The sequence below is a fragment of the Pituophis catenifer genome, unplaced genomic scaffold, assembly GCF_029215685.1.
Source record: "Pituophis catenifer annectens isolate HBS135680 unplaced genomic scaffold, rPitCat1.0.hap2 SCAF_12, whole genome shotgun sequence".
Taxonomy (NCBI): Eukaryota; Metazoa; Chordata; class Lepidosauria; order Squamata; family Colubridae; genus Pituophis; species Pituophis catenifer.
In genome coordinates this window covers 17,308,938-17,328,071 of record NW_027256892.1, presented here as the reverse complement: position 1 = coordinate 17,328,071, position 19,134 = coordinate 17,308,938, and the positions used below count along the sequence as shown (strand labels likewise).

The 19,134-nt window shown below is 43.0% G+C and overlaps 1 protein-coding gene across 4 annotated transcripts in view; it reads left to right on the top strand.

Annotated features, from left to right (window-relative positions):
* Positions 1 to 19,134, top strand: part of APLP2 (amyloid beta precursor like protein 2) — a 68,487-nt gene that overhangs the window by 18,557 nt on the left and 30,796 nt on the right. For all 4 annotated transcript variants that reach the window (XM_070952487.1, XM_070952488.1, XM_070952491.1 and 1 more), the window contains exon 2: positions 17,497 to 17,670. In XM_070952487.1, the coding sequence (XP_070808588.1) occupies positions 17,497 to 17,670 (174 nt within the window). The remainder of the gene's footprint in view (positions 1 to 17,496; positions 17,671 to 19,134) is intronic.

Genomic DNA, 19,134 nt, shown 5'->3' with positions numbered 1-19,134 from the left:
TCAGTTTTCAAAGCGTGGTCCAGAAATTCCACACCACACCAGTCAATGTTTTCTGGAGCTAATGGAGTTGGAGTCCACTCATTGGCTCATTTCTTGAGTTTCTTTCAGATGGGGAAAAAAAAGATACTAGCCACATCTCATTTTTCATAAAATAAAATCCATTTTTAAAAAACTTTTTGTATTGTAGCCTTAAGGGGGCAGGTGGTGGGAAGGAATGACAGGTTGTAAGGTTGCAGCATGTTTGTTGATTCTGGCTTGGCCAAGGTAGAGGAGGATATATATAAATTTTGGCTCTAGCAAAAGTTGCTTCTAAAATTGTCTGGCCAGCAAGTGTCCTTCATGGGGGATAAATGGAGGTTTTGATGCTCCTGCTTTGCCATGGAAATTCCTCATTATCTGCCAAAGTGCCTCTTTGAATCTAAAAACCCTACTTAGTTCCAGGGTGGATTTGATTTAAATCGAGTTGATTTAAGTCACAATTTAAATCATGATTTAAATCACTAGTAAAAAGGCTTGATTTAAATCAACTTGATTTAAATCATAATTTTTAAAGAGCAACTGTCATCTCTGCTATTCCTTTGACCCGCTGTTGACTCACCGATAGTCCCAGTGTTGCAGAATATACAGCCTCATGCTACGTAACTAAGCTCCATTTCATGCTGAATAAACTAAATTATTTATGTACCTTAAATAGAAAACTATCTTACGATAGATTTTTACCCCAAAAGTTTTTTATTAAAATAAATTCGATAAAAATCAAAAAAATCCAATTTAAATAAAAAAAATCTGATTTTTTTGATTTTTTTTAAAAAAAACATTGATTTTTATCCACCCTGCTTAGTTCTAATAAATGGGAAGAAGATCATCTGTCTAAAACAGGGGTGGGGAACTATGGCCCTTTGATGACTTGTGGACTTCAACTTCCAGAATTCCTGAGCCAGCTGAGACTTTCTTGCAATCTTTGAGTGTCTTCAGCCAGATCAGTTGGGAAAGTCTTTATGCTCAGGGCCATCTCTACACCACAGCTAGGGAAGTCGGTTGACATAACTCAGGGGTGTCAAACTCGATTTCATTGAGGGACGCATGAGGGTTGTGTTCGACCTCGGGTGATGGTGGTGAGGGGGGGGCATGGCCAGCTCGATGTTACTTGTGTCTGGGTGCCCGTAGGGGGCCCGAGCGCTCTGCCAGCGAAAACAGGTTCCCAGGTTCCGTTTTTGGCTGTGATAGCCTCCTGCAACCCTCTGCCAGCAAAAATGGAGCTTGGGAGGACCTCTTGCGGCCCTCGTGAGCTCTGTTTTCAGCTGCAGCGGCCTACAACCCCCCGAGCTCCGTTTTCACTGGCAGAGGCACTGCGGGTCACTCCTTTGCTCTTTCCAGGGCTGCCCTGCGGGCCAGATCTAAGCACCCCGCGGGCCAAATCCGGCCCCTGGGCCTTGAGTTTGACACCCTTGACATAATTTCTCAGAAGTTATATCTATATCTGTATCTATATATCCAAGGAGAGGGTGACCAAAATTAGCATAAAAATGGGACAGTAAGGATTCCTTGTGAGCCAAAACTAGGCCAGCAGCAGGAAACGGTAGCCAATCTGCTCTGATAATTGGGAGTTACCATCAGAAAATGAGGCTGGATGACCTGCTTTTTTGCCAGCAAGCAAGGAAAAAATGACTTTTCTTTCACTTCTGCTGACATCATGAGCAGGCTTGTAAAGAAGGACACAAAAGATATTGAATGGTACATGCTATGTCCTGCTTTGCTAGAACTCCCCTGCTAATGCTGGTTAAGAGTTTCTACAGACCAATGTTTCTCCACTTCAGAAACTTTAAGCTGTGTGGACTTCAACACCCAGAATTCCCCAGAGAGTCATGGTGCCTGGAGAATTCTGGGAGTTGACACACACATCTTTAAGCTGCCAAGATTGAGAAACACTGCAGGAGGAATAATACAATATATTGTGATCCAGAGGAACAAAATGTTTTCAAAAATGGGTTTGCACACATTATTTATATCATAGTCTATTGCCGTGAACCTATGGCACGTGTGCCGGAGGTGGCACGCAGGGCCCTCTCTGTGGGCACATGCGCCATCGCCAGCTGCTCTTCCAGGTTCCGTCATGCACGTGCGCATCAGACAGCTGGTCCGACATGTATCCGCACCGCCCAGCTGCGCTCTTCCGGGTGGCCAGCTGGTCTTTGCACATGCGTGCGCCGGAACCCGGAAGAGAGCAGCTGGCCGGTGCACATGTGTGCAGGACCAGCTGCTCTCTTCTGGCCTCCAGCGCTCCAGTTTTGGCACTGAGTGCCGAAAAGGTTAACCATCACTGGTCTATTGCATTAAGCCACAGACTACATGTTGAAGTACAGTTTAGAAGTCACAGTGAACAAGCTTACACAACAAGCAATCCACACTGAGGCTTAAATAATATGTAAATCCAGTTTATTGTGCCTTGGTTTAAAAAGTATGGTTTAACGCAACATAGGAATCTAAACATAATACTATATTTCTACATGGATAAGGATTATCTCTGTTTTTCCAGAGAGTTAAGCTCAGATTTTATGCTAGCATTGAGCACTCTATAGTTAAAGGGTGTAATGATTACATAAATTACTAAGTCCATTTTATTGCACAACTGCTTTGAAATGATCACACAAGTGTTTACTGAAGACTCTTAAACTGTTTTTCAAGCAACCAAACAAAACCAGTACAGCTCGTAAAAATGAACTGCCTTTTGCCAAGATTGAGTGAATTCCTTAATTTTGTAATGTCGCTAAGCAGTTTTCAAAGCAAAAATTGACATTAGTCTTTGGAGAATCTATCCTTTAAGTATCACAACAGCCCTAACAGCCTTAGATGGAGCTTCTGATTACATAATTCAAAGAATTATTTCTGCATTAGCTGTTTAATGTCAAAAATAAAGCGATGTCCTCAAACTTTTAAGACTTGTTTCTCCCAAGTCCTGGAGCTGATGAATTCATTTGTGTTGAGGAAGAAGAATCTGTGGAACAACAATTCTCCCCACTTAATGACATGATAACATGATTAAAAGCCTATTATAACTACCCTGTTTCCCCCAAATAAGACATCCCCTGATAATAAGCCCAATCGGGCTTTTGAGCGCATGGCAATAAGGCCAAGTGCTTATTTCAGGGTTCAAAAAAATATAAGACGGCCTTACTTTTAGGGAAACATGGTATGTCTAAATAGTTAGAATATGCTAAATTAGATGTTCAGCCATAGAAGGAGGCTTGGAGGACTGCAGTGATAGTTCATTCTGGCATCTATAGGATCATTTTGGCTTCACAATTTTATAGATCTGAAATTATGGTTAATTCAACACAGATGATTATTTTGTGTTCTATGAACATCTGCCTCTTTTTAGTGACCAATTGACAGAATTTGACAGCTTAATTGACAGGGAAGCACTGCTCAGAAGCCACATGATAAAGAGTTTTAAGGCTCTGTCTTGAACAAAAATGATTTCGCATACTAATTTTTCTCTCTGGAAAGGCAAGCACGATCATCTTTTTGTAGACGATTGTGCTTGCTCTTTTGAAAGTTTCAAGGCCTCTGTCTGGAACAGAACAATAAAAGTGAAAATGGTTCACTTCTCTGTCTTGTTTCTGTGTTTTCTACTGGAATTTAATTTTGTGAGATGTTCAACAGACGTAGAGTTTGTTCAATGGCTTGTAAATCAGCAAAACAGTATGAACCTACCAGGAATAGGATAAGTGGAGATAAATTTTACTAAGGGCTCACTTTAGTATTCTTGTTTCCTATATGTTCAAATTCTCATGGACACCATTTCTAAATGAAAGAATTTAGTCCTTAAATATGGAATATCCAATGGTGGAATTCAATTTTTTTTTGACTACGGAGTTGGTGGGCGTGGTGTGGCTGGGTGGGCGTGGCAGGGGAAGGATACTGCAAAATCTCCATTCCCACCCCACTCCAGGGGGAAGGATATTGCAAAATCTCCATTCCCACCCCACTCCAGGGGGAAGGATATTGCAAAATCTCATTCCCACCCCACTCGGGGGCCAGCCAGAGGTGGTATTTGCCGCTTCTCCGAACTACTCAAAATCTTCAGAACCTGTCAGAACCTGCTTAATTTCACCCCTGGGAATATCTAATCATGATTACTCACCTTTTATGAGCAGCTAAGAGCTACATGGAACAGCTGTGCGAGGGTTCTTAGACGGAATGATTGTTGAATGTTTTGTGTCATTATTAGGCAAACTTGTTTGACTTAATGAAGAATGTAACTACTGTAATTTCTTTCGCGAATTAGTTGTTCACGATTCCCGTAGGAAGGCACGGTGAAGCTGAGCAGTTAACAATCGTACAGTGACCTTGATTGAATATTCAGACTCTGTAAATTAATTCAGTAGGTAAACATTGGCTTCAAGAATTCAAAGTAAATGGCACTTCCAATTCCTTAGCCCAAAGTACAAAAAAAGAAGAAATAAGAAGAAAAAGTCAGTAGAGTCGGAAGCTCCTTTAAGTTTTTAAGGAGTTGATTGTTAGCAACATGGTTATTATGCTGCGATGCTTTAGCTTAAGAGACAATTAAAGAAGCCAAAACACAATATCTATGAATAATTTGGAGTGCTAACTCAGATTTATAGTGACATAAGCTTTCATGGACTATAGCTTTCCTCCTGTTCTGACCTAGGCTTCCTGAGTCATTAAAACACACCAGTAGTCCCAAAGACCTCTTTTATTGCAACAGCTGTGAATTCTGCTCATTCACAGAGGAGTCCCAATTAGTTATAAAGAGTCCTTCGGGATAATCGTCCACCTTTATCTCCCTTGACACGCTGCCAAAGACCTAATTGGCAAAGCCACACGGAGTCCAGAATCAAACAGAGCTTCAGGCTTTAAGCTGAACCGAACAAACAAATGTTGCTTCCTGCAAAGGCCCATGTGCCTTTGCTCCTCTTATAAGTCTTATGGGAGGGGCCAATCATCTCCCAGCCCTACTCCCGAGTCGTCCCTTTTGTTTTAGCTGTTCTTGCCTTCTGGCAGCCCTGCGCATGCGCGCACTGGGAACAGGCTCCCCCTGTTCCTCTGCCTCGCTGATGTCCGACTGGAAGATCCGGAGGCAGCACGTACCTCCCAGATGGCCCTTTCTCTGCCTCTGACACAGAGCCCTCATCCAAGCCTTCCCCAGACTCCAGGACTGGCCCATGGTCCTCCCCAGTCTCCTCACTGTCCGACTCTGCTGCCAGTTCCGCAGGCTGCTGGTGGATCACAATACCTCCCCAGTTACATACCGATTCTTTCTAATGTATACACGTACAGACAAGTCTGTATCTCAGAGTTTTATTTTAAAACGAGAGTAATTGTCAGTAGTTGGACAAATCTATTAAATTATTATACATATTATTATACACTACACAAATTGTTCAACCTACAGCTATAATTGAACCCAGAATGAGGGTCATAGGTAAGTCATGCTCATTGTTAAGCAGGTCATCACATAACTCAATTTTACAACATTTTGACGGCGGTCTTTAAGCAAACACCATAACAATACCGTAGTTCTTGAGTAAACCCATTGTCCATAATGGGTGGGGTGGGTTTTGTTTTGTTTTGTTTTTTGCCAGAAACTGGAAGTAAAGACCAGTTTCCGGCCAGAAAAAAGCCGGCCACAGTCATGTGACTGTAGGATGCTACAAATAGCCCATAACTGCAGGTCAGTAACTGAGTACCCAAAATGTGATCACATGACTTTGGGGGTTGGGGACGACAACAACCCTCAGAACTTTGAGTCTGGTTTGCGAGCACCCTTTTTTGGATCCGTCCTAACTTCTGTTGCTAAGCAACCAATCATATTTAACAGTAACAAAGTTGAAAGGGACCTTGGAGGTCATCTAGCCCAACCCTTCGCTCACGCAGGAGACCTGTACTAGGGATTCAAACCACCGACCTGCCGACCTTTCTGATCGACACTACCCATAATGTAGGACGGCTGTACTAAAAGGAAGCAAAAATCTGGTATTAATGCTGCCCTTAACACCATTAGCGGATGGTGTATATTAGCGGATATTCATTGGGGTGGGTTCCACTTACCTTTACTACCAGTTCGCAGTGGGATTGTGCAGATCACCCATGATGACATCATGGTGGGTGGGCGGAGCCTCCCGCTGGTTTTACTACCGGTTCTATAGAACCGGACTGAACAGGGAGCAACCCACCACTGATCTTCATCTGTTTGAAGATGAAGTGAAAAAAAAAAAAGCCTGCCAGAGTTTCACGTTGAGGGGTACACCTATCGAAGTGAAGCCTACTCAGAAATGTTGAGTTGTAGTCGCACGACAGTAATCTTTCATTCATAAAAAAAAAAAATGCCCAGAGACTATAGTGTTTATCTAAGATTTTCTCTATAGAGTACGGCTTTAAACCACATCCAACTCACTCTCGCTGCCCAAGGCTTTAATTTTAGAATTAATGGCTTTCATTCGCCGGATCCCGCTGTCTTCAGGCTTCCTAAACTTGATCATAAGTGAACCGATAGCGTTCGTCTTACTCTAGAAATCAAGGGAAGGGACTTAAAGCAAGCTCGAGATGACTCATCTGAGGTTTGCCATTTAAATTCAGAAGCAAATACTGGCCCGGTGTTATCTATCTTTTCCAGATCTGACTGCTAATAATAATTCTTCCTTTCTTGGACGCCTGCCCCATGTATCGTATTGTAATTTTCAGTAATGTGGGATTTATTTATTTTTTTTAAAAAAAGAAAAAACAAAGCAATAAAACTTGGATGAACTGTTCATCTGCTGATCCATTGCTTGCTGTGTCAGGCATTAATCAGCCTTCCGGAGTCCGGGGGAGCTATCCATTAAATAAATAAATAAATTAAAAAAAAAAACCCCAGGAAAAATAGCTAGGAAACTACCACCCAGCCCCCTCTTAAAAAAAATATTAGGGAACTGTTGAAAGTGCAAGTGAAGCTTCTTTGTTTAGTGGAAATTACCAAGCAAGATTTTAAAATGTTCATAAAGGTAGATTCCCCACGGACATATGTGCTAGTTGTTCCTGATTCTAGGGGGTGGTGCTCATCTCCGTTTCAAAGCCGAAGAGCCAGCTCTGTCTGAAGACGTCTCCGTGGTCATGTGGCCAGCATAACTCAACGCCAAAGGCGCACGGAACGCTGTTACCTTCCCACCAAAGGTGGTCCCTATTTTTCTACTTGCATTTTTTACGTGCTTTCAAACTGCTAGGTTGGCAGAAGCTGGGACAAGTAACGGGAGCTCACCCCGTTATGCGGCACTAGGGATTCGAACTGCCAAACTGCCAGCCTTTCGATTGACAAGCTCAGCATCTTAGCCATTGAGCCACCACATCCCCCAAAATGTTCATACCTCTTACTAAAAGGGGTTGCTTTAAAAGGATTTGGCAGATGAACTGAAGCCATAAATCTATTTTTTAAAAATGTCCGGTGAATGACACAATAGCAATAGCGCTTAGACTTATATATTGCTTCATAGTGCTTTACAGCCCTTCCAAAGCGGTTGATAGAGTCAGCATCTTGCCTCCAATAGTCTGGGTCCTCATTTTATTGACCTCGGAAGGATAATAGTAGGCTGAGTCAACTTTGAGCCAGTCAGGATCGAGCTCCTGGCAGTGAGCAGAGTTAGTATCAACCCTGAAGCTTGCCTGGCCGAAGCCATTTTGAAGCCTCAGTGTTGCCACACTGAAGCTGAGGGATAGGGAGGGGGGAATAGAATTAGTTGGGTTTTGTAGCCAAAACAAAATAGTTTCTCTTGGGAACCAAGGACATTCCCACAGATGGCCAGAAAGAGAGAGGAGGAGTGAAGTTAATATAAGGGATGGGGTTGGAGAATCTAATGGAGAAATATATCTGGGACTGCCAAAAAGCCTGAATTACATCAATATAATAAAGACATTGCTGGAGCTTCAGTTTATTGAAATAGATTGAGGCTACAGGAGTATATTTAAGTGAGATCAGAAGGTTGTTTGGTTCTTAGAAGAGTCTTGGATTGAACCCAACTGAGTTAAAATTCATGACTTATTCTCTAAAAGATCTTCAGCACAATTTAATAGTTCAGGAGCGTTTCTTAATACAAAGTCTAACTCAGGTTGGGCTCAGTTTGTTTTCTGATTCATAAAAGAATGTCTTAACGTGATTAATTGGACAAGAATGGCTAAAATGAATTTTATTGTCTGAGCTATCATTAAATGCTCAGTATAAACTGACAAATGGAAATCTGTTCTCATCTTGGCTTTGTCTGTTTATAGGCACTCATAGCGCAGGTTTTAATATTTTATGGCCTTTCCTCTTTGGAGCCTCAGTGCCATTATTGCTGCTGATTTGGGCTCTGAGTCTATGTATCGCCTCCTCAGATGCCTCCTTTTTTTTTTTTTTATTTGATTTATATGCCGCCCTTCTCCGAAGACTCAGGGCGGCTTACAATGCGTTAAGCAATAGCCTTCATACTTTTGTATATTTTTATACAAAGTCAGCTTATTGCCCCCACAATCTGGATCCTCATTTTACCTACCTTAGAAAGGATGGAAGGCTGAGTCAACCTTGAGCCTGGTGAGATTTGAACTTGCAGTAATTGCAGGCAGCTGATGTTAATAACTGTTAATAACAGTGCTTTAGTCTGCCGCACCACCAGGCTCTTTAAGTGAGGTACAGTCACTAACTTGCTATCAGTTAAAGGGCCTTGTCTGTGTTGGCACCCCTGTGTGGGAATGCAGCGCCCTCTAGAGATGATTAGCTGATATTTCTCTTAATAGCATTTTAGCTGTAGCTTGCTGCTGCTTTTGTGTCGGAAGCTCTAAAGCGCTTTTGGGTTGGAAAGATTAGCTGGTGACATCACTATTGCCCAGGTAACACCCAATTGGGTGTTCATGTCCCCATTAATGAATGTAGGTAACCCCCTTTGTATTTTAGAATCTCTTTTCAGTTTCAGTTTTAGGTCTATGAGCCACGGTGGCGCAGTGGTTAGAGTTCAGTACTGCAGGCTACTTCTGCTGGCTGCCTCAATTTGGAAGTTCAAATCTCACCAGGCTCAAGGTTGACTCAGCCTTCCATCCTTCTGAGGTCAGTAAAACCAGGACCCAGATTGTTGGGGGCAATATGCTGACTCTATAAACCGCTTAGAGAGGGCTGTAAAGCACCGTAAAGCGGTATATAAGTCTAAGTGCTATTGTTTCGTGTTCCATTCTGTTACTTGGGGATGCCAGCATATCTCTATTGTTGCCGAATTGCATTTCTCAATCGTTTTTCTTCTGTGAACATCCAGAGAGCTTGCTGTAAGCCAACTCATAAATAATGTAAATAAATAGTGACACAAGTACATTTTTCTCAATATAATTCTGATATTTAACCAATTAGAAGATGTCAAATTGAGCGTTTGCTTTGACTCTCCTTTTTTTTTTCTTTTTTTGGCAATTTCTGGATGAACTTGCATCCAAGTCCTGTTGGAAACGTGACAGCTGAGAAAGAAAACATTGCAATCCCACAAGCATACTACTGTTCATGTGATAAACTACCTTTAAATATAGCATTCAGTACAAATAGCCTTTGATCTACAACCATTTGTTTAATGACCGTTTGAAGGCACTGCAAAAACGTTACGACTAATTTTCACACTTACGACCATTACAGCATCCCCATGGCCATATGATCAAAAAATAGAACAGAAGAGAACAGAAGAGAAGAGATGGAAGGCACCTTGGAGGTCTTCTAGTCCAACCCCCTGCTCAGGCAGGAAACCCTACACCACTTCAGACAAATGATTATCCAACATCATCTTAAAAACTTCTTAAAAAGTGTTGGAGCATCCGCAACTTCTGGAGGCAAGTTGTTCCACTGATTAATTGTTCTAACTGTCAGGAAATTTCTCCTGTTCTAAGTTGCTTCTCTCCTTGATCAGTTTCCACCCATTGCTTCTTGTCCTGCCCTCAGGTGCTTTGGAGAATAGCTTGACTTCCTCTTCTTTGTGGCAGCCCCTGAGATATTGGAAGACTGCTACCATGTCTCCCCTAGTCCTTCTTTTCATTAAACTAGACATACCCAGTTCCAGCAACCATTCCAGCCTCCAGTCCCCTAATCATCTTTGTTGGTCTTCTCTGTACACTTTCCAGAGTCTCAACATCTTTTTTACATCATGGTGACCAAAACTGGGTGCAGTATTCCAAGTGTGGCCTTACCAAGGCATTATAAAGTGGTATTAACAGTTCACGTGTTAATATTTGGGAGTTTGGCAACTAGTATGTATTTATGACAATTGCACCGTCCCATGTGATCACAAAAATCGATAAAACATACATCTACAAATACAACGGACCGGCTAAAACTTTAAGAATATTTGTAAGACAAAAATGAATAAAACATAATTGACACTTAGTCCTTGGTTGAATACCTCAACCCCTGCTTTTGAACTGACCGTTCTCAATTTTGCGTGCTTCCGCTATAAATGGCATTGTGATGTAGGTTTCTATTAATTTCCTTATCTCACAGAGCAGCCCTAGTATCCTATTCCATTGGAAATTACTCTATTATCTCTTTATAGCTGCCACCAAAAATTAACAGCAGATTCAATCATTTTTAATATCACTGTCAAATAGGTTGCACATCCTTCATTTTTCAGAGCGTGATAAATAATCTAGATTTTACAGTCCGGCAAGAATGGTAAGAAAAGAGCATATGAATTATATTTCTTCTCTCTAAGGGCAGAACCAATTATTATATGAAATGTACTTAACATACCTAGCTAAAAGGAAGTAGATCTGGTTGTAGAAAAGAAATAGCCAGTTCTTCTAGATAATTAGCTAGTTTTTCCTAATATGCAGGTCTAAAAAACCTTCTCTGCTTTCTCCAAGAGAGAAACCCTTTGTTCTGTCCCCGTCTCTCACACACACACAAACAGATATCCAGGGGTTAAATAAAACTGGCAGACAACAAATTCTTTCGATAAGAGAATTGGCAGCAACCCAGTAGCTGCTTGCCAAGAACTTTACCCATAAAGGGAGGGGTTGTTCCTCCGACAGATAAAGCCAAACAAGTTACACACAGTTCAAGAATTGTCAAGTCCAGTCCGTATTAAATCCAAGGCAGATATCGTTGTTGCAAAAATACAATGTGACTCGCTAGTAGTTAGTTTTGTCTGTCACAGAGTCTGAATGGCCACCTTACCCCCTTATATCCCCTGTGGGGTGTGGTCCAGTGACTCAGCTTAATCTTTGGGACGCCTCCTTTTCTGCTGCTTGCACTTGTCTCTCCGACGCTGGCGTGGATCCAGCCAAGACTTATCTGTCATTGTCCGACTGTGAGGAGATACCTGGCTCCTGGCCAATCTCTTCTCCCTCGGGAGACACCTGAGGCATTGCCAGAGAGGAGGGTCCTGGAGAGGGAGGCCTGGCCAACTCCTCTCCTTCATGTTCGGAGCCTTCTCCCTCCGATAAGTCGGCCTCGGGGGTCGGAGTCACAACACCCTTGGAACAGAAGGAATTCCAAAGATACCATAATTCAATGCCCCCTGTGCATGCGTGCACGACCTCCCTCGCCTCGTTTTGGGCCTAGCAAGCCTACCTGAAGCCTCTGGAGGCCGGAAACAGCATTCCTGGGGAGGGCGAAAACGCCCCCTCCCACCCCTCCGGAGGCTGGAAACAGCCTGTTTCCCACTTCCAGAAGCTTTCCAGGAGCCTGGGGAGGGCGAAAACAGCCTCTCCCCCCGGAAGCCCTCCAGAGCCTGCACGCGAACCTTGTTCTTACCTGACATCCAAAACGGGCCGCATGGAGACTCCTGGGAGGGGAGGGGCGGCGTGGGCGGCGCCAGCCAAAAATCAGCTGCTGGCGCGCACATGCGTGCTGCAGCTGAGCTAGGGCAGTGGCTCACGTGCCCGCAGAAATGGCTCCACGTGCCACCCGTGGCACATGTGCCACAGGTTCGCCGTCACGGCCTTATACCATTCCAGACAAATGGCTGTCCGATCTCTTCTTAAAAACCCCCAGTGTTGGAGCACCCACAACTTCTGAAGGCAAACCATTCATGTGATTAATTATTCTAATTGTCAGTAAATTTCTCCTTATTTCTAAGTTGGTTTTCTCCTTGATTAGTTTCTCTCCATTGCTTCTTATCTTGCCTTCTGGTGCTTTGGAGAATAGAGAAGAGAATTGTCACCCTCGTCTTCTTTGTGGCAGCCCGTCAGATATTGGAATCCTGCTGTCATGGACACCCTTAGTCCTTCGTTTCATTAAAGTAGACACACCCCATTCCTGCAACTGTTCTTCATACCTTTTAGCTTCCAGTCTCCTAATCATCTTCATTTAATTCTGGGCAAGAATTAAATATTTGCTCTGGCAAAATAATAACTTCATTTCTTTGGTCCAAGAAAGGTTCACAATAATTCATTTGCAATGGGCTTACTTCTTCATGGCAGTTGGTTTAGTAACGGCGATAACAAGAATCTTGTTGAAGCTTAATGGAAATAACGTGTTTCCAGAACCAGTAAATCATCAAAAACTTTATCCAAACACCAAAAATCAATGGCCATTTGTAAAACCAATCCCTCGAAAGGGAAATGTTGAAAAATAAAATCATCAGAAATATAACCCTGAGATTCTAGCTCATAAATCGTGAATAATTTAATTGTAGGTTTTATGAAGGCAATACTTCTGATGCATTTCTTATGTTCAAACACAGGTGGAATAACAATAAATTAATAAAATTAATTAATTAATTAAACAACGCCATGTATTTTACAACTTGGGCATTGGTTGCACATCTACCCTTCATTATGGATGCTTCTTCACTCAACAGCTCTTTTCATTTTTCTTCTTTTTTTGGGGGGGGGGTGTCCCCATGAATCTGTTTGTTCTCTTTAGGTAATTAAAACATCTTGAGGATGAGTGACTAAGTTAGCTGATTCGCTTGTGAATAAAACCTCTAAAAATGTCACTATGGCAACACGTCTCCTGTGAGATGCGAACTCTTTGAGCAATCTGAGGAAGAATGGTACCTTCCCTTTGGTTTCTGTGGAGATGAGCTGAAGAGAGGGCCAAAAATAAACACTACAACTCTTTAATGTTTAAACATGCAGCATCTCCGTGTGTTTAAACAAGGCTTACTACGCTGGTTCAGAATATATTTTGGAGGAACAGCAAATAGGCCGATTGACTCCTTCGGCTTCCTGTTATTCGGTATTTTACCGTGTAGGTAGCAGAGAGAAGTAGCATTCTAAAAGTAGAGGGAAAAAAACCGATCCTTTGGAATAGAATATTATAAACACTTTGCATGCTATAATTCAAAGTCCAGGACTATTTTTGCACAATGCAGCATACGAGTACCAAGGTTAAAATTCTGGACACACCCTGTCTCCTGTTTCTGTTGGCACCGAATGCTGTTCCACCCACTCTTTCTAAAACATTTGCTAACATGCTGTTAAGACTGTAGGTGCTTGTGCTCTTTTGGTGTCTGGATTATTCCAGAGGGTTCTAGGCCCCGACAGCATTAGACCAACCTAGGGAAAGATCCAGCTAAGAAATCAGAAGGGTCTTTTTTTTTTTTTTTTTTTGCCGTTATGTTTTTTAGGTGCAGCTTTTCAAAACTATATTGGAGAATTGTAATGGAGAAACTGAGAAATGAACAGTCTTCATTTATCATTCAGGGGGGATTGGATTCCTTTTTACTCCATGATCCTTAAGACATCATCTAGATTTGAGGCAGTGGTGAAATGTAAAATTTGTTACTACCGGTTCTGTGGGCATGGCTTGGTGGGGTAGGTGGGTAATGTGACTGAGTGGGCGTGGCCAACTTTTTTTAAAAAAAACTTTAAAACCATTTTTTGTACAACCGCTTCGGCCGAAGAGATTGTAGAAAAAATGCTTTTAAAAGCCTCTGACGATCCCAGCTGAGCTGCGCGATCGTCAGAGGCTTTTTTTTTTTAACACTTAAAAGCATTTATTTGGCCGAAGAGGTTGTAGAAAAAATGCTTTATCTATTTATTATTAAATTTATTATTAAATTTATAATTTAATAATAAATTTAATAATAAAAAAGCATTTTTTTTTGGCCAAAGAGGTTGTAGAAAAAATGCTTTAAAAAATAATTTTAAAAAAAGCCTCTGATGAGCGCGCAGCTCAGCTGGGCATGGGGGAGGGAAGCAGGGATTTTTGCTACTGGTTCTCGGAACCGTCCGCTGCCATTGCTACTGGATCAGGTGATCCGGTCCGAACCGGGAACATTTCACCCCTGATTTGAGGCTTTTCAGGCATTAAAATGGGGCTCTTCTAGTCAAGAGTAGTGAAATGGGTGCATTGATAGAGGTTTGCCTGTGTCCAGGGATGGATGGCATGAATTGTCAGCCATCTTTCCTGCGGTTTGTTTGCACGGTCCTTGCAAAACACAAATGGAAGCTGCAGAACTCAATCAGTTAAGAAAGGCAATAAAAAGTCTATGGCATCGTTCCTGCATAATGGCCATTGTTCTGATGCTGTATCTCCCGTGCCTGGCAATTTCTCCACTGGGTGGATTCCTTCCTGAGCCTAAAAGCTAATGTTTATGGATTAAAATGGGAAATTGCTTAAGCAGTTCCCCTAATATAACTCCTCAGCATCATGCGAAGAAGAAGAAAAAACATTTCTCGGTACCTTTGAGGTTTCTTCCTTCTTTTCCTTCAAGGCAATCTGGGACTGTTTTTCTTGAAATGTTAATTCAAGGATATTCTTGGTGGTGTGGGATAAAAGCAGATTTCTTCTAATTTAAGAAAATTCGTAGGCAGCCTGAGAAGATTTCGCTTCTGAGAGTACAAAGCAATTTAGAAAGAAAAAAAAAACACTAAAGCTTTTAGAATCACTGGCTAAACTGAGATTGATAGTTGGCTTACATGTCCCTACATGCATATGGATCCCACATCTGGTAGGAGAATCTTTAGGGATCAATGCAAAAAGGCCAAACACGTCTTGTGGGTGTGTCCGTGTTTCTTGGTGTGTCCAAAGGGCAGGTACAGGCAACAATAAAACAGATTGTCAACAGATAAATAGATCATTCTGGAATAAAATAAATGACTTTTTCCTATGCAAGAATGAGCAATCCAGTGCTTTTCTCGTTTCTAGAGATGAAATAGAGTCTTGGAATTAAAGCTTGTTTCGGTTTGCTGTCAGTTCCATCGGTATGATATCCTAGTATCCTAGTTGGAAAATCCCCTCATATGGTTTACAATTACTACTCTCCTTACCTTAAACTACCAAGCCGAGCAGACTCGAGGTATTAAAAAAAGAGAGTCAGTTTGGTCTAGCACAGGGGTGTCAAACTCAATTTTATTGAGGGCCACATCAGGGTTGTGTTTGACCTCAGTGGGGCCGGGGGGCGTGGCCAGGGTGGACACGGCCAACTCGATGTCACTCGTGTCAGGAGTGCCTGTGGTGGCCCGAGCGCTCTGCCAGAGAAAACCAGTTCCCGAGCTCCGTTTTCGGCTGCGACGGCCTCCTGCAACCCTCTGCCAGCGAAAACGGAACTCGGAAGGGCCGCACAGTCCTCCTGAGCTCCGTTTTTGCTGGCAGAGGGACCTTGGGCCAGTCCTTTGCTTCTTTCCAGGGCAGCTCCGCCGGCCAAATCTAAGCACCCAACAGGCCGGCTCCGGCCTCCGGGCCTTGAGTTTGACATCCCTGGTCTAGCACTAGGCTAGAAAGCAGGAGACCATGAGTTCAAGTCCTACCTTAGCCATGAAAGCCAGTTGGGTGACTTTGGTCCACCCACTCTCTCGTTTGTAAGAAAACAACCAAGCTCAGAAAGTAGTAAGTTATCCACATATCTGTAACAGACACACACCATTTATATATACATGCATACGTACCAGAGGTGGGCTGTTGGGGGTTCGCAGCGGTTCAGGAGAACCTCTAGCTAAGATTCTGTGCACTTTGGAGAATCCCCAAATCCCACTCCTGGCTGGGCCTGCCCCTCCCAGGAGTCCTCACGTGGCCTGTTTTGGATGCAGGGCACGCACGGAGACTTGGGGAGGACAAAAAAGTGCCTACCGGAAGTTCGGGAAGGACCTCCAAAGCTTGGGGAGGCTGTTTTTGCCCTCTGGAGCCTCCGGTAGCCTCCGGAGGCTCGACGAAAGCCTCTGGAGCCTGGAGAGGGCAAAAATGCCCCCCTGCCGTGGTGCAGGAGGCCGACTAGGCCACGCCCACCATGGCCACGCCCACCCAGCTACCAGGCAGAGAACCCCTTGCTAAAATTTTTGAAGCCCAACCCTGATAAGTACATATATGAAAACTTAGTGGCACTTGACAAGACTGATATTTTTTAATGTGGGTCCAGACCTGTGTCATCTGTGGGGCACTTCTTCTCGGCCCCAAGTTCAGATACATTTGATATTAGCGAGTAGTTTGGCTTTCCGTTTCAGAACCTTATACTATGAAATAAAACTGTCCTTTACAGATGAACCCGAGCCTCTCATTACCATTTAGAAGGGGGCTCAAAAACATATTTATTTCCCCTCTGGCGTTTTAATGCTACTGTTCGACTGTACTGAATTTTGTGGTTTTTGTGTCTTGTTTTATAGTTGTCATTTTTTAAATGCTGATTTTTATGGAAGCTTCAGCTGTATTGTAATCTGCGGGGAGCCATTAAGGGAGGGAGCAGTGTATAAATCTGTCAAATAGATCTTTGGAATAAATAAATAGGCTGGATGCTCAGTTTTGATGCAGATGGTGGTTGCATCCGTAGTGCTTTTCAGTAGCCCGATGGCTGAGTCGTTCAGAGCAAGAATTTAGCAGTCAGTACAGTACCCAGATCTAAATCTGATTGTGGTGTGTTGATGTGGGAAACCCACCACTCAATTCAGGAGACAAGACCACGAAGAGTTGGAGAACACAAGTTTATTTGCGCAAAGGTTCAGAGCATTAGCATGGCAAATTCTGAACGAAGGGCTATTCCCTTCAGTCTACTTTTATACCTTCAACATCTCTAAGTACAAATGAGACATCGTCCTTTGATACACTTATCTAGCAGAGACAAAGCTTTTAATAGAGTACATAGAAGGGGGAAGTTTATAGGCTTCGCCCCCTCCGCCTTCCATATAGGGTTTCTATCTTACACCATCTGTTTCCTTACACCTCCCTTCCTTTACCATTATCTTGCACAACACCGGGGTATAGTGCCAGTCACATATAGTAAGCAAGTTTATTGTAATTTTCCTAAGCATTGCCACATAACAAAAGATCATGATCACACAGGGTTGTCAAGTATTGGGGTTTACATTAATATTAGGGTTATCTCTGATTTCAGTGCCTTCAGTATAAGCGCCAAGGATGAGGGTGTTATAACCCTTAGTGTTAAAGGTGGAATAAATCATAGAGCTCACCATGTTGAATCGCAAGAGGTTGGCTATGAAATGTGGAATCCTTCTCTCCGTTTTGGAGGTGGCATTTGAACTTGCTTTACAATGGCAGCTCTGTTTAGGCATCCAAGCCAAAGTTGGTCGCTCGCGAATAAAATGTTTCTTCTCCTGTTTTAGGCCTTGGCAGCCAACGGTGGCATTGGATTTGCTGTGGCCGAGCCTCAGATCGCCATGTTCTGTGGAATGCTGAATATGCACGTGAATATTCAGACTGGGAAGTGGGAGACCGATCCTTCCGGGACAAAAAGCTGCTTTGGAAGGAAGGAAGAGATTCTGCAGTACTGCCAAGAGGTAAAATAACTGTGCTTTTGCAATTGGTTTCAGCCAAAAAGCTTGTGTGACTCAAGTCCTACTATTTGGTCTTTTCTGCAGTGTGATTCTGAAAGGGCCACTTGAAAACCCTTTCGGTGACATGGGCTTAATTCCCAAGCATGTGAAAGCATGTACAAGAGATGACCAGGCTGAGCCCGAGGGAGGGGTCAAATGCGTCATCAGTCAGGAGTCCCTTTGTGCCCACAAGGGATCTTAAGTCCAGCCCATCTTGAATTCCATTGACTCTTTGTCTGCTTACAAATTGCTTGGGCCATTAGTAGTTCAGATTCTTGTAGAGAGTGGTGCGGTGGCTTAGAGGTGGAGCTCTCGCCTCACGGAGGCTGTGAGTTCGATCCTAGGTAGATGCAGATATTTCACTTTCTGGGCATACTGAGAATATATCTGCTGGGGAAAAAAAACCTCTGCATTGGTGACAGGAAGAGCATCCGGCCAGTAAACATTCAGCTCCATTCAATTGCCCAGATTCCACTCCGCAAGGGATTATGGGGTCGTTAAAAGAGGAGGAGGATTCTTGTAGAGAGTTTAAGCTTACAATAAATCTTTATCCCCATTTGAACTGCCTGGATCTTCTGATTTCCCTGGCGCTTGACAGCATGCATGAGGTGGGACACCTGTGTCCACCTTGGCTAGTGAGTTCCCCATTTAATGAAAGTTCAAAAAGCGTTGGTGGCTTTATTTATAGCTCTTCTGAAGCATTTGGCAGGATGTTTGTTGGGATCTTAGATCCCCTAGCTTTGGAGGCTACTTAGAAGTGGTTCCTCAATAAGCAAAACAAACAAACAAAAAGCCACAGTTGTTTACGACTATGTCTTATAACTTTAAGAGCTTAAAAAGGGTAGGCAGATAATGATGATGTTTTGTTCTCTGTGTTTGACTGGGCTCTTCTCCAGGCATAGCCAGGCCAAGCCCAACAATATACTATTCTGATAATGTCCGGCGCAAAAGTCCAGGTCCTCATACAAAGGTCCAATTAAATTGATTTATTAATATGTTTCCCCGAAAATAAGACCCTGTCTTGTATTTATTTGAACCCTGAAATAAGCGCTTGGCCTTATTTTTGGAGAGGTCTTATTATTTTGGGTTAGGGTTAGATCGTGTGGAGCAATACTGGGCTTTTCTTGCCGTTTTATCTGATTTCCAGCTCTCTCTCTCTAATCCTAACCAGAGGAAATGGCAGGGACCGGCTGCACATGCGGTTAAATATTTTTGGGGAGTGCTTATTTTCTGGGGGAGGTCTTATTTTTGGGGGAAGGCTTATTTTCAGGGGAGAGTTTATTTTCAGTACAGTATTTCTCCCAAAATAAGACCTTGTCTTATATTTTTTTGCCATCAAAAAAGGCACCAGGACTTATTTTTTTTGGGGGGGGGGGGTTGTCGTGCACTGACTCACCTCACTTATATGGGTTGCCCCGGCCTCCTTTT